Source organism: Heterocephalus glaber, unplaced genomic scaffold (assembly GCF_053883595.1).
Source record: "Heterocephalus glaber isolate CG9 unplaced genomic scaffold, H.glaber_assembly_v1.0 deba00000546, whole genome shotgun sequence".
Lineage (NCBI taxonomy): Eukaryota > Metazoa > Chordata > Mammalia > Rodentia > Bathyergidae > Heterocephalus > Heterocephalus glaber.
Window position 1 is genome coordinate 27,916,444 of NW_028258147.1, and position 25,806 is coordinate 27,942,249.

A 25,806-nucleotide genomic window follows, 5' to 3' on the forward strand; every position below is an offset into this window, starting at 1 on the left:
GAGACTGGTTTGACCACTGCTTGCATTCTTGAGCTCTTCCATGTATTTCCTCGGCTTAGCAGGGCTTATATTTTGGTCCCAGAAGCACTGGACAGTGCTGCATTCTGGGTCTTACAGTGCCTGGTGCTGAGTCACCACTGTGGGGCTGAGAATGGGGGTCAAAGGAAGAGAATTTGTCCAGATGGCCTGTGCTGTGTGGGTTCTGGACCTCCCCGCCTGTAGCTTCCTGTGGCCTGTAATGCTGGCCCTTGATGGAGGTTTCCTTCTGTGGTTTAAAAACAAAACAAAAACCAGACAAAACAAACAAAAAACAAAACAAAACCCAAACCCAAAGCAAAACAGCCCCCTATTTGACCTTTGACTTTTTTCATTTTCTTACCCCCTTTTCTTCTTTAATAAGAGAAAAAATACTGGAGCACAGGTGGCCTAGAGAGCTGGCCCCTAATGGATAGGAGAGTGAACGGAGTGTATTCTTTGTAAATTGCCCTGCATAAATAAAAGAATTTATTTATTCCTTTAAGACAAATGATATAAAATCTACTTCTGTTTCCAGCAACATGTTTACAATATCTTTCTAGCGGCCTGCAGATTTTCATTAAATATTTGGAGGCTTGGTCACCTCAGGTGTTCTGTAAAGTGGACTATAAATGACCACACACACACACACATGTGCACACCCTGTGAATTTTTATCCCTTGCCATATTGTATGCTACTTACAGACTATTGTAAGAGTGAGAAAGTGTTACTTCTTATAACGGTTCAATAATTACAGTGTAGCAACCTTAACCTTCCTAAATTGTTTGGTCTGTTCATCTTCATTAACCAGAGAAAAAGGTAATAATATTTGTATTTTAAAACTGAACAAGCAGTTGGGTCATCTAACTGGAAAAAAAGGATGACATTTGTTACATTGTAACACATTATAGGTATAAAAATAACTATGTATCTGTAAACATGTTTGCACAAATATAATTTGTGGGATATAAGCGAAACAAAATTTTATTTTTTTTCTCTTTTCATCCATTAACGATTCATTTACAGTGGGAATTTTTTTTTTTTTTTTTTTTTTTTTTTTTTGCCTGCCATGGATGGAAATGTCCAGCAGGCTACAGACTTGTTGGATCATAGTAAGTAACGAAAAGTTGACAAGTCGCTATAAATTGAAAAATCTTAGATTTAATTCTGTAACAAAAAGTATGCAGTCCATCTATTAATCTTCTTTTTAATCTTCATCATCTGGTACAAGCTTCAGGGAGAGTGTATTTCACATCCCGCCTGCCCCCAGCTGAATCTCAGAGGGGCTGGTGAGCAGGACATGAAGGCTTTTTCTTGGCACCATGGTCAGGAGCTTTGGGTCTTCAGGGCTTGGCAGTTGTGTGCAGCTGACCTCTTCTTTTTCTAGCTCGTCTACTGGCCCCCCAGACTGCCCCTCCTGGGATGTGGATGAAGGACTTCCCTCCTCCAGCAGCTTCTCCCTGACAGCCTCTGCTTTTCTTGGGGCTTACTTTCTCTCTTTTGGGGCTCTTACACATCCAGGTATCTTGAGAAAGATTCAAAATAGTTCCAGGACAACTTTGTCTCATACCTAGCGTGCCATTTGTCTACAGGAACATGTCATGTGGCTTTTGTCCTGATAGAGTCTGGATGCAAAGGTTGATTCCACCTATTTCTTTTGGTCACCACAGGCCAGTTTAACTTTCTCGGATCTTAGTCAGACCAGTATGTTCCCAGAACAGAAACCAAAGGATGCAAATGGGTTCACTGAAGTCCTCTTTCTAGACTAGAGCGAGAAGGAATTCAAACCCTTCCCATTTTCTACTAAGAAAACTCTTTTATAATCGAGATTACTTTCTCCAGAGAAGTGCATTACAAGTCCCGTCTCCCTTTTCCTTTCATACCCACGATGTGAGGGAGGGAGTCAAGGGTTTGCACATTCACCAGTTTGGTGTCTGCTGGCTGTGTCTTCTTAGAGCCCAGTCAAACTTTCAATTTAACATCTTGACACATAATCAATTGGTGTAAGTGGGAACTGGGGAATATAGTCTTCCCTGTAGGCATCGGTATGGGCCAGCTAAAATTTTCTTACTATAGGAGAAGGGAAAAAGGCATACTAGGGCTTGACTGGAAGCTTCTGGCATTCCATTCAACAGATGCTTATGTAGTATGAGTAACTTATTATGGGGTATGAACTAAACTTTTACTTTAGAGGACATGAAATTATTGTTAATCAAATATTTTCTCAATTTAACTCATAATATTTTTTTAAATCTTGTTTTAAAGGGAATCCAAGGTCCTATTGGTCCACCTGGTCCACAAGGGCCTCCAGGACAAGGTTTACCTGGTTCCAAGGTAACTGTCTAAATGAGATCACAGTTTGTCTACAGTGTCATTGCTGTTTCCGGATTGATGATAGTGTATCTGGAAAAGAACAGATAGAATGAATTTAAAAATCAAAGATCTCTGCTTTCTATCAAATGCAACTGATGTTCCTAGTAATCTAGAAAATATAACAATTTATGCTTTAAGAAGATTTTACTTACACAATCTTTATTTAATTTCTTTTTTTTTTTTGGTTTCTGAGACCCTATTCTAGCAACTGGAGCAGCTATTAGAGGCTGTCAGTGGTTTCCTCGCTGTCTGGGTTGGCTAATTTGCATTCTCACCAATACCCCCACAGGTCCTTAGTGGGCACTTAATAGAACCTTAGTTAAGTAGAGGCAATTAGAAATGACCTAATATAATTTTTTCCCATGAACTTTGGATTCAAATTATCCTCTAAATAGAACTATTAGTTATGTCTTTAGGAAAGGTCTGATATTTGTTATTTAAGTAGCTAGCGTTAATCTAGCTTGAAAGAATCACTAACGGTTGTTAAATAAGTAAAATGCTTCTCACAGATGACTCAGATGAGAATATCCTGTTTACTTTTTGCCCAAATAAGAAGCAGCTCAGTAATACTCACCATTGTGCCCTGAGGTTTTTGTTTGGGGCCCATCGTTGAAAGCACAGGTTGTTCTTTCTGGTTATAATATTGCCCTTGATCAGTCGTCACCTTGGCTTCTCATTGTCCATTTTAGTTGTTCTACAGTGTAACTGCTTAACTTTTCTAGGTGTGTCCACTCAAATGCTCTTTTCTTAATAGGGAGAAGTGGGTCAGATGGGACCTACAGGCCCTAGAGGACTGGTGGGAATTGGCGTACAGGGTCCAAAGGTGAGTTGATTATGCTGCTTATGTGTGATTAGGCAATTTACAGAATATTATACAAAATTTCAATACAATACACATTTTGCATGTGTCATCCAATTGTATATAACCTGTTCGTCTTGACTTTTTAAATGTGGCTACTAAAAATGTTATAATTGTGTGCATATCTTGCTTGATATTACTCTTGGATAGTGCTGCTCTAAAATATATGCTTCTTTGGGACAAAGACTTTGTTTATCTTGTTTATTACTGAATGCTCAGTGGTGAGGGCAGGACGGGTACTCCATTATAAACTGATGAAGAAGGAAATGAACACTGCCCTTCCCTATAGCTCCTTCTGGAGGTATGTGGGATCTGACAAGCCACACTTAGCACTGAATTTCACCAGTGTTCTGCTGTCATTGTCATTATTGGGTATTGAAATAAAATGTAAATGTAAGTCTAAGAATATGCATATGACATATTTATAAACATAATTATAAAGGATAAATATGTGTTAATATAGTAATAATAGATTCATTTTTACACGTTCTGATATGCTACATAATATGCTAAGCCTGCTACATGTGTGTATGTAGTATATACATATGAATATATGCAGTCACACATATTATGTCATTCATATATGAGTTTCAGAAAAGTAACATACAATATAGTAAGGCTCAGACTCATTTTATAAATCCCTGTTCTGTCACTTACTACATCTTAAGATTCTTTTACTTAAAAAAAAAATATTTCAAGTATACTCACCAGTATACATGATAATACAAAGAATACCCATGTACTCCACAGTCCAACTTTACCAAATGAAAATATTTTGGCATACTGACTCAGGCTTTTAAAAGAAGTATTCCTGGGCTGGGGATTTAGCTCAGTGATTCCGCCGCTTGCCTTGCAAGCATAAGGACCTGAGTTCCATCCCTGGTACCAAAAAAAAAAAAAGAAAAAAAAAAAAGAAGTATTGCTCATTTAGCTAGGAGGAGGGACAGGAGGTCCCTGCTCATCCTGAATCCCACTGCTGGCTTTTCCCTCCCCAGACAGTTATTTTCATGACTGGCATTTACCATTCATTCAAAGTATTTGTAATTTCCCAAATGTTTTTACACATAAACCATATATTACTTTTTTGTGTTCTTAAATTATACCTACTGTGTCATTCTGCAATATATTTATACTTAGAATTATGTTTTTATTTGTTTATATGACTCTAACTCATTCATTTTAATTGCTCTGTAGTATTCTATTGTATGATAATATCTCATTTTATATTTATCCATTTTCCCATTGATGAATATATAAATTGTTTTTCAGTTTTTACTTTTGCCAACAATGGTGCCATAAGCATTTTGCTTTTCCTTTTGTGTGAATCACGGTACAACTATCCCTGTTTGGTAGAAGTAGAACTGGAAGATTATAGAGGACACAAGTCTTTGCTTTTCATTTTGCAAGGATGGTTGTGTCACCTTAATCTTTTGTCAGTGCTGGTGATGACGTTCTTTCTCTACATCTTTCCAAATTTGAAATGTGTAAAAACATATTTCATTGTTTCAATTTTTATTCCTTGATATTTAAATGAATAATTTTTTACACGACTAATGCCCTCAGCTTTTCCCTTTGTAAATTCCTATGGATATTCATTTTTTTGAGGTTAGGTTATTTTCTAGTTCATTACAATTCTTTATATATCTGGCCCTTATTGCTTTGCTACTGTCTGTCCACCATGAACTGCTGCCCCTCTGACACCCTGTCTTGGAGCCAGCTGATTATGGACTGAAATCTCTATGAACTGGCCACTCTCCGGGGCTCAGGTGCCCTCACCATCCTGATTAGTTGAACTTCAGATGATTGACACACCTCAGAGGTCTCAGATGCCCCATGGATCATCACAGCCACCAAACACTGGGCAAATCTTTCAGTGGAAGAGCTTCCCAGAGTGGTGGAAGGAAGTAAGCTTTTCAGGCTGCCATACCACCACACCCAGTGCTGAGGAGGAGCCTTCTGGGCCACTATACCACCACCACCAGTGACGAGGAGCAGAGCCACACCAAGCACTGAGGAGGTGAACCACACCAGAGCCAGGAGCACCCCCTCCATGGAAATGAGAAGACATGTAAACAAATCTCAAAACCAGACTTCAAGATCACCTAAAGCAACCCCAAAGGGAAACAAGATGGAACTATCTGATACTCAATTACCTGGATTCCCTGATCTGGCAATAAAAGAGGACCTGGAAAAAAAATGAAATCAGAAGTAATTTTTCAGAAAACAGCAGAGATTGTGCCCATTGTGTAAGACATGATTAATAAATCTAGAGAGGATACAGATAAAAAAATAGAGGAGCTGAGGAGCATGACAGAATCCCAACATAGGAAACAAATGGAATCCATAAAACAGATGCAAACAGATTTCCAGGAGATTAAAAACTCCATTGAAAGTCTATGCAGCAGAATGAACCAATGTGAGGACAGAATTTGAGATACAGAAGATAAGATTGCAATTAGTGACTGGGAAAAAATTTCTTTAACATAGTAAGGGACCATGAGAACTCAATCCAGTGCTGCTAGATGATGCAAAGAAGAATAACATAAGACTGATTGGAGTCAGTGAAGAAACAGGAGAGAGTGCAGACGACATAAAAAAACTCTTCACAGAAATGAGGGCAGAAAACTTCCCAAGCAGGAGAAAAGAACTTGACATACAGATAAGTGAGGCATATAGGACTCCAACTAGCTGTGATAAAAAAAAAATTCTACACATAGGCACATAATAGTTAAGATTCCAGAAATGCCACAGAAGAACAAACTTCTACAAGCACTTAGAGAAAAGAAACAAATCACATACAAAGGAAAGTCCATCAGAATCACAGCAGACTTCTCAACACAAACCCACAAGGCAAGAAGAGCGTGGAGTGACATATTTCAAGCCTAAAAGGAAAACAGGCTCCAAACCAGATTGATGTACCCTGCAAAACTATCTTTCAAAATGGATGGAAAAATAAGATACTTTTATGAAAAAGAGCACCTTAGGAACTTCATGAATACCAAACCAGCACTCCAAAAAATTTTAGACAATATCCCAGGAAAAGACAAGGTGGATAACAACCCGAGGAAGCCCAGCAGAATGAATCCATTGGGCACAACAAGAAATTAAACAAGAAGGGGGAGGATTCAACAAACAGAAAAAGTCATGACAATGATGTCAATGCATATCAGTTATAACCATCAATGTTAATAGTCTCAATTCACCAATCAAAAGAAATAGACTGGCAGAAACAGTAAAGAAGCAAAATCCAACAATATGCTGCATACAAGAAACACTTAATTCAAAAAGAAACTCATGGACTGAAAGTTAAATAGTGGAAAACAATACTCCATGTGACAGGAACCCGAAAAAAAGCAGGACTAGCTATCCTCTTTAAAGATCAAGTGGATTTCAAATCAACAATGATTAAGAGAGATAAAGAAGGAAACTACACCTTTTTAAAGGGAACAATCCAAGAGGAAGTGTTGACAATCATAAATATATATGCACCAAACACTAGTGCACCCAAGTATATAAAACAAATACTAACAGAAATGAAAAATCAAATAAGCACTAATACAATAGTAGTGGGGGACCTCAATACCTGACTGTCACGAATAGATAGATCAACTAGACAAAAAATAAGCAATGAAATACTAGAACTCAATCAAACTCTTGAACAAATGAACTTAACAGATGTTTACAGAGTGTTCCACCCCACAAAATCAGAATACACATTCTTCTCAGTAGCACATGGGTCATTCTCCAAAATAGACCACACACTCGTGTATAGACCATGTTTAAGTAAGTGCAAAGGAATTGAAGTTATCCCCTGTATATTATCAGACAATATTGTGATGAAATTGGACATCAATAGCAAAAGAAACCACAAGAATTTCATAAACACATGGAAATTGAACAACATACTTCTAAATAACAATTGGGTCACAGAAGAAATTGAAGAAGAAATCAGACAGTTCCTACAATTAAATGACAATGACAATACAACATATCTGAACCTATGGGACAGAATGAAAGCAATCTTAGGAGGGAAATTCATAGCAGTGAATATGCATATTAGGAAAACGGAGCAAGCCCAATTAAACAAGCTGATGCTGAACCTCAAGCTTCTAGCAAAAGAAGAGCAGGACAAACCCAAAACTCATACAAGGGAAGAAACTATAAAGATCAGAGCAGAAATCAATGCAATGGAGACTAAGAGAACAATACCAAAAGTCAATGAAGCCAAGACTTTGTTCTTCAAAAGAATAAAGAAAATTGATAAACCCTTGGCCAACCTTTTCAGAATAAGGAAAGAAAAGGCCAAAATCTATGTAATTAAGAATGAAAAGGATGAGCCAGGGATTTAGCTCACTGGTTTTGCTGCATGCTGCTCAAATGCAAGGACCTGAGTTCGATCCCTGGTACAAAAAAAAAAAAAAAAAAAAAAGAAAAGGATGAAATTACAATGGACACAGCAGAAATCTAGAGGATCATCAGTGCCTACTTTGAGAACCTATATGCCAATAAGATGGAAAATACAGAAGAAATGAACAGATTCCTAGATATGTATGAATTACCGAAGTTGAATGAAGAAGACCTAAAAATTCTAATCAACCAAATATCAATCAATGAAATTGAAAATGTCATTAAAATCTTACCAACTAAGAAAAGTCCAGATCCCGATGGCTTCACTGCCGAATTCTACAAGACATTTAGAGAGGAATTACTGCCACTACTGCTTAAAATCTTCAATGAAATTGAAAGTGAAGCAATACTTCCAAATTCATTCCTGGAAGCAAGCATCACCTTGATCCCCAAAGCAGAGAAAGACCCAACCAAAAAAGAGAACTACAGGCCAATCTCACTAATGAACATAGATGCAAAAATCCTTAATAAGATACTGGCAAATAGAATACAGAAGATCATCAAGAAGATCATACACCCTGATCAAGTGGGATTCATCCCAGGGATGTAGGGATGGCTCATCATATGCAAATCAATCAATGTAATACACTATATCAATAGAGCCAAGGACAAAAATCATATGATCATCTCAATAGATGCAGAAAAAGCATTTGACAAAATCCAACATGCATTTAAGATAAAAACCCTACAAAAAATTGGACTAGATGGTCTCTACCTCAATCTGATAAAAGCCATCTCTGAAAAACCAGCAGAAAATATACTAAATGTTCAAAAACTGAAATCCTTCACACTAAAATCGGGAACAAGACAAAGATGTCCATTATCACCACTCCTGCTTAATATAGTTTTGGAAACAGCCACAGCAACTAAACAAGAGAAAGAAATAAAAGGAATAAAGATGGAAAAGGAAGAAGTCAAATTCTCATTATTTGCAGATGACGATACTCTATATAGAAGACCCAAGAACTCCACCAAAAGTCTTCTAGACTTAATAACCAAATTCAGTAAAATAGCTGGATACAAGTTCAATGCACAAAAATAAATAGCTTTTCTGTACACAAAAAACAGACTCACTGAGTGAGAAATGGTGCAATCAATCCTTTCACAATAGCATCCAAAAACTTGAAACACTGATCCCGCCACTCCCAGCCCAGAGGAAGGGGCTTCTGAGCCACTGTCCCACTGCTCCTGGCCAAGAGGAAAGGACTTCTGGGCCATCATCCAGCCCACCACTTCTGGCCCAGAGGAAGGGGCTTCCTAGCCACCATCCATCCCGCCACTCCCAGCCCAGAGGAAAGGGCTTTTGGGCCGCCTTCCATCCCACTGCTCACGGCCCAGAGGAAGGGGCTTCTGAGCCACAGTCCCACCTCTCCCAGCTCAGAGGAGGTGAGCCTTGTGGGTGCCAACAGCACCGTCCTCTCAACGCCCAGGTTGAAATGAGAAGACACATAAATAAGTCTCAAAACCAGACTTCCAGATCACCTACAGCAACCCCAAAGGGAAATGAGATGGAACACTCTGATACTCAACCACCTGGACCCACTGAACTGGCAACAAAAGGGGATCTGGAAAAAATGAAATCAGAAATAATTTCTCAGATAACAGCAGAGATTGTGCTCATAGTGCAAGACATGGTTAATAAATCTAGAGAGGAGCTGAGGAACATGATGGAATCCCAACATAGGAAACAAATGGAATCCATAAAAAACATGCAAATAGATTTCCAGGAGATCAAAAACTCCATTGAAAGTCTACACAGCAGAATGAGCCAATGTGACGACAGGATTTCAGATATAGAACATAAGCTTGCAAATAGTAACCAGGAAAAAAATTGCTTCAAAATTGTAAGGGAACATGAAAAATCAATCCAGCAGCTGCTAGATGATGCAAAGAAGAATAACATAAGACTGATTGGACTCAATGAAGAAACAGGAGAGAGAGTGCAGATGACATAAAAAAGTCTTCACAGAAATAATGGCAGAAAACTTCCCAAGCAGGGGAAAAGAGCTTGACATACAGATAAGTGAGGCATATAGGACTCCAAATAGCCTTGATAAAAAAAAAAATCAACACATTGGCTTATAATTGTTAAGATTCCAGAAACTCAACAGAAAAACAAAGTTCTACAAGCAGTTAGAGAAAAGAAACAAATCACATACAAAGGAAAGCCCATCAGAATCACAGCAGACTTCTCAAGACAAACCATCAAGGCAAGAAGAGCTTGGAGTGACATATTCCAAGCCCTAAAAGAAAACAGCCTCCAACCCAGATTGATATATCCTGCAAAACTATCTTTCAAAAATGATGGAGAAATAAGATACTTCCATGACAAAGAGCACCTTAGGAACTTCGTGAATACCAAACCAGCACTCCAAAAATTTTTACACAATATCCTAGGAAGAGACATTGAGGATCACAACCCCAGGAAACAAAGCAGACTGAACCCATCTGGCACAATAAGAAATTAAATGTAAAGGGGGAGAACCCAACACAAAGAAAAGTCATGGCAATGACAAGTCAATACGTTTCAGTTATAAACATCAATGTTAATAGTCTCAATTCACCAATCAAAAGAAATAGACTGGCAGAAACAGTAAAGAAGCAAAATCCAACAATATGCTGCATACAAGAAACACACTTAATTCAAAATGAAACTCATAGACTGAAAGTTAAAGGGTGGAAAACAATACTCCATGCAATGGTAACCCCCCAAAAAGCACGAGTAGCTATCCTCCTTGCAGATCAAGTAGATTTCAAACCAACACTGATTAAGAGAGACAAAGAATGACACTACATCCTTGTAAAGGGAACAGTCCAACAGGAAGAGATGACAATCATAAACATTTATGCAGCAAACACTAGTGCACCCAAGTATATAAAACAAATACTAACGGACATGAAAAGTCATATATGGACTAATACAATTGTAGTGGGGGACCTCAACACCCCACTATCACAAATAGATAGATCAACTAGACAAAAAATAAGTAATGAAATACCAGAACTCAATCGAACTCTTGAATAAATGAACTTAATAGATGTTTACAGAGTCTTCCACCCCACAAAATCAGAATACACATTCTTCTCTGCTGCACATGGGTCATTGTACAAAATAGACCACTACTGGTGTATAGAACATATTTAAGTAAGTGCCAAGGAACTGAAGTTATCCCCTGTATATTATCAGACCATAGTGCAATGAAATTGGAGATCCACAGCAAACGAAACTGGAAACATTTCATAAACACGTGGAAATTGAACAACACACTTCTGAATAACCAATGGATCACAGAGGAAATTAAAGAAGAAATCAGACAGTTCCTTCAATTAAGTGACAATGACAATACAACATATTGGAATCCATGGGACACAATGAAAGCAATCTTATGAGGAAAATTCATAGCAGTGAATACACATATTAGGAAAACAGAACAAGCCCAATTAAACAACCTGATGTTGAACCTCAAGCTTCTAGACAAAGAAGAGCAGGACAAACCCAAAGCTCATACAAGGGAGGTAATTATAAGGATCAGAGGCGAAATCAATGCAATGGAGACTAAGAGAACAATACAAAAAAATCAATGAAGCCAAGAGTTGGTTCTTTGAAAGAATCAACAAAATTGACAAACCCTTAGCCCTTTTTTTTTCAGAAAAAGGAAAGAAAAGGCCCAAATCCATGCAATTCGGAATGAAAAGGGTGAAATTACAACAGACCCAGCAGAAATCCAGAGGATCATTAATACCTACTTCCAGAACCTATACGCCAATAAGATGGAAAACACAGAAGAAATTGACTGATTCCTAGATACATATGAATTACCAAAGTTGAATGAAGACCTAAAAATTCTAAACAACCCAATATCAACCAGTGAAGTTGAAAACATAATAAAAACCTTATCAACTAAGAAAAGCCCAGGCCCTGATGGCTTCACTGCTGAATTCTACAAGGCATTTAGACAGGAACTACTGCCACTACCTTTTAAACTCTTCAATGAATTCAAAAGGGAAGCAATACTCCCAAATTCATTCCTGGAAGCAAGCATCACCTTGATCCCCAAAGCAGAGAAAGACCCAATGGAGAAGGAGAACTATAGGCCAGTCTCACTAATGAACATAGATGCAAAAATCCTTAATAAGATACTGGCAAATAGAATACAGAAGATCATAAAGAAGATCATACACTGTGCCCAAGTGGGATTCATCCCAGGGATGCAGGGATGTTTCAACATATGCAAATCAATAAATGTAATACTTTATATCAATAGAGCCAAGGGCAAAAACCATATGATTATCACCATAGACACAGAAAAAGCATTTGATAAAATCCAACATGCATTTATGATAAAAACCCTACAAAATAATTGGAATAGATGGTCTCTACCTCAAACTGATAAAAGCCGTCTATGAAAAACCAAGAGCCAGTACCATACTAAATGGTCTGAAATGGTAAAATGAAATCCTTCACACTAAAATCAGGAACAAGACAAGGATATCCACTATCATTTGGAAACATTAGCCATGGCAGTTAGACAACAGAAAGAAATAAAAGGAATAACGATAGGAAATGAAGAAGTCAAATTGTCGTTATTTGCCGATGACATGATACTGCATATAGAAGACCTCAAGAACTTCACCAAAAGTCTTCTAGACTTAATAACTAAATTCAATAAAGTAGCTGGTTACAAGGTCAACACACAAAAATCAATAGCTTTCCTTTACATGAATGACAGACTCACTGAGAGACAAATAGGGCAAACAATTCCTTTCACAATAGCATCCAAAAAACTGAAATACCTAGGAATCAACCTAACAAAAGAAATCAAAGACCTCTTCTCTGAAAACTATGACACTCTAAAAAGAGAGACTGAAGATGATATCAGAAAATGGACAGACATCTCCTGCTCCTGGGTACGAAGGATTTATGTAGTGAAAATGGCCATACATCCAAAACTGCTATATGGATTCAATGCAATTCCAATTGAAATCACAGTAGCATACTTCATGGACCTTGAGAAAACAATTGAAACATTCATTTGGAACAAGAAGAGACGCAGAATAGCAAAAACAATTCTACATAACAGAGAAATGTCACGGGGTATCAAAACCACCAACTTGCAACTATACTACAAAGCTACTGTGATAAAAACAGCATGGTATGGGCAAAGAAACAGGCCTTAGGACCAGTGGAACAGATTAGAAGATGCAGAAACAACGCCAGCCACACTTAACCATCTCATCTTTGATAAAGGAGCCAAACACCCTCACTGGAGGAAAGATAGCCTCTTTAATAAATGGTGCTGGAAAAATTGGGCTTCAACTTGCCAAAGATTAAAACTAGACCTATATCTCTCACCATGCACTAAACTAAAATCAAAATGGATCAAAGATCTAAATATTAAAATAGAAACGCTGAACTGGCTGGAACAGAAGTTAGGTAGAAGTCTTGAAGACATTGGTGTAGGAAAAGATTTTATGAACAAAACCTCAGTTGCCTGTGAATTAGCACAAACAATCAACAAATGGAATCTCTTCTTATTAAAAAGCTTCTGCACAGCAAGAGAAACCACCAACAGTGTGAAGAGACAACCCACAATGTGGGAAAAAATCTTCCCCTGCTCTTCCTCAGACAAAGGTCTACTATCTCGAATCTATAAAGAACTTAAAAAGATCAGACCTCCCAAATTTAAAGACCCAATCCAAAAATGGGCATCTGAAATGAACAGACATTTCTCAGACAAAGAAGTAGAAACAGCAAATAAATACATGAAAAAATGTTCAACATCACTGGTCATTTGAGAGATGCAAATGAAAACAACGCTGAGATTCCACTTCACTCCAGAAAGAATGGCTGCTATCATGAAATCAACCAATAACAAATTCTGGTGGGGCTGTGGAGAAAGAGGGACCCTGCTCCACTGCTTGTGGGAATGTAGACTGGTGCAAGCACTGTGGAAATCAGTATGGAGATACCTCAAAGAACTAGGACTGGAAGTCCCATTTGACCCCGCTATTCCCCTGCTGGGGATCTTCCCTAAAGAATTAAAAGAATCATACCACAGTGATAAATGTGCACCCATGTTCATAGCAGCACAGTTTGTGATAGCTAAAACCTGGAAACAGCCCAAATGCCCATCAACTGGAGACTGGATAAAGAAAATGTGGGTTTTCTTATAAATGGAGTACTACTCAGCCATAAAAAATGAGAAATTAGAGACATTTATAGCTAAATGGATGTACATTGAGGCAATACTCTTAAGTGAAATAAATAGGACACACATGTATAAATACCAAATAGTTTCTCTGGTGTGAGAAACTGAAAGTATAAATAAGGACTAAAAGGTATAATAGATAATGTGAAATAGGAAGAAAAGGGGCAAAGGGGAAGGGGATATGGGAGGGGTAGGGGAAAGGAAAGAAGGGAATGGAATTTATATGAGAAAATGGAAAAATGGAAACAAAATCTTTGTAAACAGGGAGGGATGGAGGGGTTGAAGGGAGGGCTGGGCAAGGGTGAAAAATAAGAACCAAGAGAGATTATGTAAAGGTGCAAATTTCCAATGATGAATGTCATATTGTATACCTAAAATGTACCAATGATTAGAATGAATAATCGATAATGCAAAATAGGAAGAAAAGGTCCAAAGTGGTAGGGGTAGTGGGAGGGGCAGGGTAAAGTAAAGAAGGGAAAGAAAAAATAATAAGAAATGGAAATATTGAAAATAAAGTCTTTGTAAAAAGGGAAGGGTAGAGGGGATGAAGGGAGGGCTATTAATGGGGAAAAAAATAAGAACCAAGATGCATCATGTAAAGGTACAATTCCCAATGAGAAATGTAAATCTATTATATATGTAAAATGTACCAATAAAGGAATTTAAGAAAAACAAATAAAAATAAACACAGTGTTACATATCAAAAAAAAATTGAGATACCTAGTAATCAACTTAACAAAAGAAATCAATGACCTCTACTTTGAAAATGATAGTACTCTGAAAAAAGACATTGAAGAGGATATTAGAAAATGGAAAGACATCCCTTGTTCCTTGATAGAAAGAATCAACATAGTGAAAATGACCATACTTCCCAAACTGCTATATAGATTCAATGCAATCCCAATTGAAATCCAAGCATCATACTTCACAGACCTTGAGAAAATAATCCAAAAATTCATTTAGAACAAGAAGAGACCCAGAATAGCAAAAGCAATACTAGGCAACAAAGACAAGGTAGAGGGTATCACAAGCCTCAACTTTAAACTATAGTATAAAGCTACTGTGATAAAAACAGCATGGTATTGGCAGACCTGAGGACCAGTGGAACAGACTAGAAGATGCAGAAACAACTCCAGACACACTCAGCCACCTCTTCTTTGATAAAGGAGCCAAACACCCTCACTGCAGGAAAGATAGCCGCTTTAATAAATGGTGCTGTAAAAACTGGATTTCAAATTGCAAATGATTAAAACTAGACCTGTCTCTCTCACCATGCACTAAACTAAAATCAAAATGGATCAAAGATCTAAATATTAAAACAGAAATGTTGAATAAGCTGGAACAGAGGTTAGATAGAACTCTTGAAGACATTGGTGTAGGAAAAGATTTTATGAACAAAACCACAGTTGCCCTTGAACTAGCACAACCAACCAACAAGTGGGATCTCTTTTTATTAAAAAGTTTCTGCACAGCAAGAGAAACCACCAACAGTGTGAAGAGACAACCTACAATATGGGAACAAATTTTCACCTGCTGTTCCTCGGAGAAAAGTCTTCTATCTAGAATGTGTAAAGATTTTTTAAAAAATCAGACCTCCCAAATTTGAAGACCCAACCTGAAAATGGGCATCTGAAATGAGCAGACATTTTTCAGACAAAAAAATAGAAATAGCAAATAAGCGTATGAAAAAATGTTCAACATCACCTGTCGTTCGAGAGATGCAAATAAAAACAATTCTGAGACTCCACCTCACCTCAGAAAGAATGACTGATGTCATGAAATTAACCAATAACAAATGCTGCCAGGGCTGTGGGAAAAGAGCAACATTGCTCCACTGCTGGTGGGAGTGTAGACTGGTGCAACCACTGTGGAAATCAGTATGCAGATACCTCAAAGAACTAGGACTGGAAGTCCCATTTGACCTCGCTATTCCCCTGCTGGGGATCTTCCCCAAAGAATTAAAAGAATCATACCACAGTGATATATGTATGCCCATGTTCATAGCAGCACAGTTTGTGAGAGCTAAAACTTGGAAACAGCCCAAATGCCCATCAAGTGGAGACTGGATAAAGAAAATGTGGGTTTTTTTTATAAAATGGGGTACTACTCAGCCATAAAAAATGAGAAATTAGAGACATTTATAGCTAAATGGATACACATTGAGGCGATACCCTTAAGTGAAATAAACAGGACACACATGTGTAAATACTGAATAATTTCTCTAGTGGAAGTGTAAATAAGGCTAAAAGGTATATTAGATAATGTGAAATAGGAAGAAAAGGGGCGCAGGTGGAAGGGGAATTGGAAGGGGTAGGGGAAAGGAAAGAAGGAAATGAAATTAATAGAAGAAAATTAAATAATGGAAACAAAGTCTTTGTAAATAAGGAGACATGGAGTGTTTGAAGGGAGCGCAGGGGAATGGGGAAAAAATGAGAGCCAAGAGAGATTATGAAAACGTGCAAATTTCCAAAGATGAATGTCATTATATTGTATACCTAAAATGTACCAATAAAATTCATTAAAAATGAATTTTTTGTATATCTTATTGCTCATCCTTTGTTGTATATGTTGCAAATATCTTTTCCTAGGCCAGAACTTGTATTTATTATGCTTTAAAAATGTTATTTAAAAATATTTCTTGACTTGAAAGGTATTGCCATGCATTTTACTGAAAATTTCAGTGTTTGCTTTTTAAATTTTTTTGTTTTGTTTTATTTTTGGTATTCGGCATTGAACTTGGGACCTTGTGCTTTTGAGGCAGGCACTGGATGCTTTTTAAATTTTTAAAGATGCACATGGAGTTGATTCTCATGCACAGGTCAATTTAGAGATGTTTTTCCTATTTATAAGCAGGGATCTGGCTTCTGTTGTTGCCTTGTCCCTTTCTGCCACACTGATTTGCATTATCACCCAGGTTATGTATCAACTTTCTGCATTTGTGAGATCAGTGCCTGAGCTCTCTATTCTGCTTCTTTTGTCTATTTATATCTCTAAGTGCTATTGCCTCCCCTCTCTTGATTATGACAGATTTTAAATAAGTTTTGTCATGTGATGTGGAAATGCTCTCATCATCTTCTTTCCTGGTTATTACTGATTCTAACATGCACATTTTAGGATTGGCTTATCAAATTTGACAAAGTATCCATTGGGAATGCCTTCATCTACAGAACTAATATTGAGTCTTCCCAACTCCAGAGTAAAACTTTCTAATTTTTTTTAGCAAAACATTTATTTCCTCCATAAAGATCTTGTACCTTATACTTCTTTTGTTACAATTATTCTCAAGTATTCAGGAGGAAATTTTGCAGTGTGAATTGTTCTCTTCTTCTACCTCTTTTAATTGACTATTACAGGTCTATAAAAAGTATTATTTGTTTTTAGTTCTGGCATGTTGATTTTTATATCAAGGCACCCTATCAAATCAAGTATTATTTTTACTTATAGAGTCTCTTTCTTTTGTACACCCTATGTACATAATCATAGTATCTGAAAATAAAAATAACTTTGTTTTCTTTTAGTTCTTCTCTTTTATCAGTTTGCACTTTTAGGATCTTCAATGAAATGATGAAAAGAAATGACTTAAAAATACTTCTAAAATTACATTTTAAAGTGTGATGTTTTCTGTAGGTTTTTTTGAGAGGTGCCATGTATTAGGTCAAGAAAATTCTTTTCTATTTTATTTGTATGAACTGCTGCTTACTAATTATAAATGAGTGCTGAATTTTATAAAATTCTGAATTTACTGAAATAACTGCATTATTTTTACATTTAACCCATTAACATGTTATATGAACAGAATTTCCAGATGTTGATGATCATTGTATTTTTGAGATAAATCTAACTGATCATGAATATACTTTTTATGATAATTCAATGTCTCAACTTTTGGGGATTTTTGAATGCATTTAAAATAATCATTTATTGTATGATTGGCATACAATGAATATACATATTTAAAGTGTACAATTTGATAATTGTTGGCACATGGATGTTCTTCAAACTTTCTCACAATTAACAAAGACATCTTTTACTCACAAAGGTTACCATGTGTCCTTTTGTAAAACCCTTCTGCCCTCCCTCCCTAAGTTTTCTTGTCTACTGCTGTACTTTCCAATGATCTGCTTAGCATTGATCTGCTTTTTGTCAGTACACATTAGTTTATAATTCCCAGAATTGCATGTAAATGTAATCATATGCTTTGTATTTTTTTCTGGCTTGTTTTCACTCAGAAAAATTACTTTGAGGTATACTTGGTAGTGTGTATGAATAGTTTGCTTCTTTATGTTCCCGAACATTATTCCATTGCATAAAAACTGCAATTTACTTACCCTTTTACCTGTTGGTAGACTATTGGTTGTTTCCAGGTGTGGATATTACAAATATAGGTATTATGAATATTTATGTTTTTGTATGGACATGTGTTTTCATTTTTCTTGGGTGAGCACCTAAGAGTGAAATGGATGGGTCATATTAAGTTGCGTAGATTTACCTTTTTCAATTTTCCAGAAATCTTTGCATAAAATATATTCTTCAAAGGTTTAAAAGTTGGTAAGATTTGACTGTAAAGCCAACTAAAGCTATTGTCTTGGAAGGAGAGGAAGAGATTTTCAAACACTGAGTGTATTAATGATATTGGTTTACTTAGCTTGTTCATTTCTTCTGATGTCAATTTTTTAGTTTATATTTTTTGAAGATTATACATTTAGTAATGCTTTTCAATATATTTGAAACAGTCACAGAAATTTTCTATGATTTTTAAAAATTTTTCTATGATCTTTAAAAATTTTACTATATATAATTATGACAGCTTTCCTAGTACTGTTTCCTAGTACTTGGTGCCTTTTCTTTTTAAAATATTAATCATTCCTACATGAGATTTACTGTCATTAGGTTTTTAAAAATGTTCCTTTTTATTTTATGCATTTTTTATTTTCAATTTTATTTTTTTTCTTCTCTCATTTTTATCCTATACTTTCAATTTTTAGATTTGCTGTGCTTTTTTCCCCATTAACTTTTTTAGTTTAGTTGAAATGACTTCCAATTAATTCAATATTCTGTGCTCTTAATACTGTGAGAACACTTTTATACTACTTGAGAATAGTAAAAAAATTTTTCTAAATATGTTGAGGGACTTATTTTTAATCTCTAACTGACTTGCAAGCAGGTAGAATTATTGAATTTTAGAACTGGAAATGGCATCAGGGCCCCAAGTTTTCATATCACACTTACATTAGTTTACCAGAGCTGATATAATGAAGAAATACAAGTTGGGTGGCTTAAAGAAATAGAAATTTATTGCCTCATAGTTCTGAAGGTTAGAAGTTCAAAAATCAAGGCCATGCTCCAGACTCTGTAAGGAACAACCCTTCCAATCTCCTTTCAGCTTTTCACATGGTCGTCAGTGCTTGGCATCCCTTGGCCTCTCCTCTCTGCCTCTCATGAGTTTCTCCTGTTTGTCTTCACGTGGCATTTTCCTCTTGTATCAGTATACGAGGCATACTGAATTTGGGCTCACTCTGATGACCTTATCTTAACTTGCTTCTATCTATAAAGGTCATCATCTTTCTAATTAAGGTCATTGTGTGTGTGTGTGGGGGGGGGGGGTGAAATCACATCAACCCATAGCAGCAGAATGCAAATCTGAAGCCCCCAGAAATTAGGTAATTTTCCCAAGGTCCATTCATTTAATTAATGTTAATTACTAATCAGATTTCTCATCCCAGAAGCATTAATCAAACACGATAAGATATATTCAATTTCAAGTTCCTTGTAGTGGAGTTGTGTGATAAATAAGAACTTCAGGAGACTAAAATCTTTGATTGTCCATTAGGGGGCGCCAGGTTCAACAGGTCTCCCAGGACAACCTGGATTACCAGGAGAAGATGGAGCCGCAGGGAAGAAGGTAGTGTAACACTGTCTTTCCTGTTATTCGAGTGGAAACTATTGGATCAAACTGATATCTTGGTCTTGCAAGAGCTCCAATTAAGTCCAGGACCTTTAAGAAAAACAATTTCCACAATTTTAAATTTCCCTTTTCACTTACCCCAGATAGAAAAAGCACCAATGCATTGATTCTAGTGTCTCACATCCCCTCTGGTATTTTGGCCATGGCATTTTTCCAGTAATCTAGTTTCCTCAGGATTTCTAGAAAGCTCATTAGTTTAAATTTAAAGAAAAAAATTAGCTTCCCCCACCCCCTTTTCATAAGTAGAGTCTGTAAATGCATTCAGCTTCGAAGTAAGGCCATTGTAAAGATTTCCTGAAGTATGAGGCGACATTTGAAATACTCATTTTTCAATTAAAGTACTGAAAAACAGCAGATGGACAGGCTGAAGGTCATTCTTGTTTTAAAAAAAACCTACCAAATGTGAATGAAGAGCCAAAGAAAAGTGAGCTTATTGCTTTGGAAATTGGCTAAGAAATTGGACTTTCTCATGGTATTTCAGTTGCTCTAGTTAAACTGGAGTTTCATGTTAATTTATTCGTTGATAAGCTTCCAAATTAATTTTGAGACTAGAGTGAAGGTCTGGTGTGTTTTGGAGGGTTTCAACTGAATCCACTGGCAGAAAGAGGAGACGGGGGTGGGGGGCTGGGGTGGGGATCAAGTCTCCTGTCTGTAGAAGGCCAGCTAAGACATTAGTGTCATTTCCTCCAGGGAGAAGCGGGGCTTCCAGGAACAAGAGGCCCAGAGGGACCACCTGGGAAAGGACAGCCTGGGCCCAAGGTATGCAAATGATGGAACGTGGGGGCGGCACGTTGTTTGTGTTTGTTCCTGATACTGAGGACCTACTTAGGAGAATATTGATTGATATTTTTGCTATGTCAAATGTGTTTACATCTGGCTTAAAACTGTGGATACTGTCTTGTGAGCCTTTGGAAGACATCAAGTATGTATTATTCATTTTTATTTTCCTAACATCTATCATAAGACCCAGGATAAAGATGAGTTCAACACATGTTTTCTCAATAAATGGAAAGACGGACATTTAAAAACTCAGAGGAAGAAAAAGAAGCCCCAAGACGCATCGCAGAAACTTGAAAGCCCATAAATTTTCTTTAGATAGTCAAAGAATCTCATACAATAAGAAATACTACTTTATTAAATGGCAATTTTGAGGACTGGACATGTAGTTCAGAGGTAGAACATGTGCTTAGCATGTGCAAGGCCCCGAGTTCAGTCCATAGTACCAAAAAAAATGCAATTTATGTTAACAGTTGGCATAAATTTATTTTATGCCCAGTAGAAATGCTAGTTGAATAACATCTTTATATGTCAAAATAAGAATAGGATAAATGACATAACCAAACCCTCTAAAGTTTCTGTAATTTTTACATACAGTTACCAATGTCCATTGAAAGTTTTGAATGAATTAAATATGAATAAAGCAAAAATAAAATCTGTATACTTACTGGTGTTCTCTTTATAATTCTACTAAAATAATAATTGATAGCTTAATACTGTCTTATAAAATATATTTTTATTAAAATTGAAGAAATTGAGTTCTTAATCTTAAATTTGAGAAACTAAAATTTAACTATATATATAGAATTTTAAACATTTTAATTTATTGATTTACCCCATCATAGGATTCCTTTTGTTTCAGGGAATGGGGAGAGAAGAAACACTTTTTTAAAAAAAAAATCATGATATGCTTTATGAAATACTGACCTAACATTCAGGAGAACTAATGTTTTCTAGAATGAATTCTAGAATATTTTCTAGAATACCCTTGACTTACGAACTTGATCAGTTTCTGGAGGCTGGTTGTAACTCAAGTTGGATGTAAGTCAACACAGCTGAGATCTGGATGTTTACCTGGGTATATGCTAAAGATAACAAGAGGCAGATGGGTCTTCCATTAACCTAATTGACCTGCTGTTTGTATGGCAGACTGGTCATAACTTCAGGGTCCACTGTATACTTTTGGGAAATAGAACCTTGAAGTTAATAATTTGAAGCTGTGAGAATCAATTCTACCTCTGAGAAAGAGCTGAAATTCGGGTCCTACATTGTGAGGTGGCTGGAGAAAGAGTACGCAGAACAGTGTGAGGACAGTAATATGGTAGTGTGTGAGGGAAGCTAAGGAGAAAGGGTTTCAAGATGAAAGCAAGGGGTGATAGTAGATGCTACCAATAAGCAAAGAGAAATGGCACTATAAAGGATGCCACTAGATTTGCGGCTTTGAAGTGGTTTGTGGCTTATGGGAGGTCATTGGAGAAGAGTGTAGGAACATGTCACCTATTCTAGGAAGGCCGTGATGCAGGGTCAGTGCAGTCTCCCTTGTTTTCCTGTTGTCTTCTGGCGTGATTTCGGTCAGTAAGTTGAATGGAGAAAAATAAACAGTTGTGGCCATGCTTTGTTTCTATGGATAATAATGATATAAGCGATACTCGGATACTCAGCTGTTCCATGACCAGTGTCCCTGATCTTCCTTAGTGTGTACTCTGTGGATGTTAATTACATCTCTGTGGATTCCACAGGAGTCCACCTCTTCTTCCTGAAGCATCTGATTTGCTGATGACCCGAGTAGAGTCCACTCGTTATCCAGGTGTGGTTCCTGAACTCACCACACCAGTGTTGCCTGGGAATGTTACACCTGCACATTATTGGGCTCAGGGATGGGCTTCTAAGTCAGAAAGTCTGGGTGAGAAGCCCAGCAGTTTGTGTTCCAACAAGTCCTCCGGGTGATTCTGAAGCTCAAGTTTGAAAACCATGGTTTAGTCATTTGTAGCGGGAATGTATAATTTACCTCAGCTGCAGGCGAGTACTTGGACATGGTGCCTCACAGTGGAGCGCTAGTGGAAGACAGCATGGTAATTGTGTGAGGGTTCTGGTTGGAGATCACAGAATCCTTTTGTGGGATCCCTGCAGGTTACAACCTTGCTGGGGAACAGCCAGGAGGTGGTTTCTGTCCCTGCTCCCAGCTAATTCTCAAGTGTCTTCCTACCAGTAAGATTATTGGTGTCCTTTGGGAGAATGAACTAGACTTCCCACTGGGGAAAAAATGGGGCTCTCATTTGGAAAATGTCTTTTTTTTTTTAATGTTTTAAAACTGAAATAGCATGAAAAATGAAAAACAGGATGAAAAGCACAGATAGACCTTTTTTCTGAAATTGAATGTCTTAGACCCATCTGTTAATAGATGGATATAAAAGAACTGTAAATTCAAGTACAACCTCAAAGAGATCCAGAACTTAGATTAAAAATTAAATCATATTGAATAAATGATGAACCTTAAACAATTTCAAAGCCATCCAACTTTTTGAAGAACATTGACGAACCTGCACAACTAAGCTGTGCAGGCATATAATTTTTAAATTGGTGTTTGTTGAGAATCTGACTGGTGTGATTATTAGATTAGGAGAAGGTTTGCTAATCCCTTATTTATATTTTTATAATGGTTTTTGTCAGGGTGATGAAGGAAAGAAAGGAAGCAAAGGAAATCAAGGACAGAGGGGATTTCCAGGGCCTGAAGGGCCAAAGGTATGTTTCTTGTATTCTCATTTATGCTTTGGGGAGATTATAATTGTGTCTGGTTTTAATAAAATATTAGATTTCCACTGCAAATTTGATTACTTGTTCACTTCCCAACAAATACAAAACAAAGCCCCCTCAAATAAAAACAATCTTGTAGGAACCCCTCCATTCCCAGGCCATAATAGAATGGAATGAAGAGATTGTATAAAGTATGCAATCTTCATGGGAATGTTTATGCTTCTGAAATTGAGCCATATGTCAGTCAGCCTTCTCTAGTAATGGCCAAATATACAGAATTTGGGATAAAGCTGGAACCATAGCATGTACCATTTCTTCCTCATCTCATTTTGCTGGACAACAGCGGAAGTTGGAGAGTGAGGGGCAGCACACGAGGATGTGGAGCTTGAGCAGGCCCTCCTCATCTGGCTCTGCTCCGAGCCTTTCAGGGCCCGCTCATTCAAATATAGAAAGAAGATAATAAAGTGATCAATTTCACAAAGTTGTAAAGATAAGGAATTAGTAAGAACTCAGCAAAGTCCCCAGCTTCTAGTAAGTGTTCAACACATTATTCAGAGGGAAAAATCAGTCCTGTGAAATGGAAAATATGGTCCTGATGAATTGTCCCAACCAGGGTGCCAAGGAAGAAGTGAAGGAGATTGCCAGAGGCAAGCAAGGTTACGTGTCCTTAGGTGAAAACATCAAAGTCATGAGGTTCTCAAGAAACAGAAACTGCCAATTTGGGAGAGTTTATACCTCTAGAAATATGTTAATTGTAGGGAAAAAAATAAAGAGTATGTGTGAGGATGATTAAAAACAAAAATTAAAAAAAAATGGTACCGGCCAGATAAGAGCAGGTACAAACAGAGCACTACCTGTAGACCAGTGATTCTGAAACTTCAGTGCCACTCAGTGTCATCTGGGAAGGTTGTTACAAATCTAGACTTCTGGGTCCCTGGGAAACGGCATGTCTCCCAAAAGTGTCCTCTGCTGCAGGTAGTTCAAGAAACACATTATGTGAAATGCCATCATATAGGAAATGCCTTGTATTAGTCTTAATACTAGTTATGATTCTTTATGTACTTGCATGTAATCAGATTTTATTTTTAAAATTTTTTTTCTATGTGTTTCTTTTATGTAAGAATCTCTTGGTTTAGGTCTTGTCCTGGTTATTCTTATTGAGAGTGAATATTTTTCTGTTTTGAAATAAAGCTGCTTTTTAAAGATGAAGCATTGTCATATTTTAAAGCATAATCATACCTTAATTCAGAGGTCTTGTAATGAGAAAACTGTATACTTTCTATACTTTCCACATTTTAAAAGTAATTGGCCTCTTTAAAAGGTAGAACACAATAAGTGTAGAAGTATAATTTTGCTTTCTCCTTAGTCTTAGTGAAGAATTTCAAAAATTTATTTATTGTTGTTATTTTTTATTGAGAGACAGGTCTTACTAAATTATTGGGTTGCCTGGGCTGAATTTGGAGCCTCCTGCTTTAGCCTCCAGACTGCTGAGATTATAAATGTGTACCACCATGTGCAATTTAATGAAGAATTTTAATAGATAAGACTTTTGTTTCTTTGTCACAGGATTGGATAGCAGAGTGTGTCTGTTGCCATTGAATTGGGATGGGCACATACATGGTAGGGTGGGAACTGAGACCCAGAGACTGGTGTGCTTAGCTTGTGTTGCACTATTTGCACAGCAGAGGCCTCAGGGAAGATAAATTTGTCACAGTAAATGTGATTGGTGTGTCCTTCCTGGAGGAGGCCATGTGACCCAGCAGACAGATCATGTCACAGAGTGTTCAGAGAATATGAGTCAGGCAGAGAGGGATGAGTTGCAACCTAAGATCCTATAGGCACAGATATACTTCAATCTCTAGGTAAGTCTTCTTCTTTTTTGTGTTTTTTTTGGTAAAGGGCTAGATAGTAAATATTTTTGCTTTGTGGGCCAAGAAACAAAATTGAGACTATTGGATAGATATTCATCTTACAACCATTTGAAAATGTGAAATCATTCATAGCCAAGGGTGTTCAAAATCCAGAAGCAGCCTTGTTTGTTCTGCCCATACTTACTGTAGGGGGCTAGTTTCCCTGCTGTTCTGATGATGGAGCCACACCTAGAAATTTTGATCACACTCCAATATAAAATTATTTTAAATTATAATTTTAATTCACAAAATGTCATATTAGTATATTATGACATTTACATAAATTATGGAAAATTTAAAAGACTGATGATTGCTATATAGAGAAGTCCTAATATTTTCTTCTTATTACCCATCTTGTAGTATATGTTGATAGTTGCTTTGGAATGGTGTTTTTCAAAGTGTGGTGTTGGGACTCATGTCAAAGTCACCATAGGCGTTTCATGAAAATGCACATTCCTGGGCTCAGCCTGTAAATGATTGAATCCAAATCTGTGGGGCTTGGAACCTCTGACTGCGTATCTACCAAATGCTGTGAT

The 25,806-nt window shown here is 37.0% G+C and overlaps 1 protein-coding gene across 19 annotated transcripts in view; it reads left to right on the forward strand.

Annotated features, from left to right (window-relative positions):
• Nucleotides 1–25,806, forward strand: part of Col28a1 (collagen type XXVIII alpha 1 chain) — a 241,244-nt gene that overhangs the window by 86,740 nt on the left and 128,698 nt on the right. For all 19 annotated transcript variants that reach the window (XR_015448746.1, XM_021242833.2, XM_021242826.2 and 16 more), the window contains 5 exons: nucleotides 2,282–2,350; nucleotides 3,144–3,212; nucleotides 19,695–19,766; nucleotides 20,520–20,588; nucleotides 23,277–23,348. Coding sequence is in view for 18 of the 19 variants with exons in the window: in XM_021242833.2 (XP_021098492.2) it covers nucleotides 2,282–2,350; nucleotides 3,144–3,212; nucleotides 19,695–19,766; nucleotides 20,520–20,588; nucleotides 23,277–23,348 (351 nt within the window). In the remaining variant the exon portion in view is untranslated. The remainder of the gene's footprint in view (nucleotides 1–2,281; nucleotides 2,351–3,143; nucleotides 3,213–19,694; nucleotides 19,767–20,519; nucleotides 20,589–23,276; nucleotides 23,349–25,806) is intronic.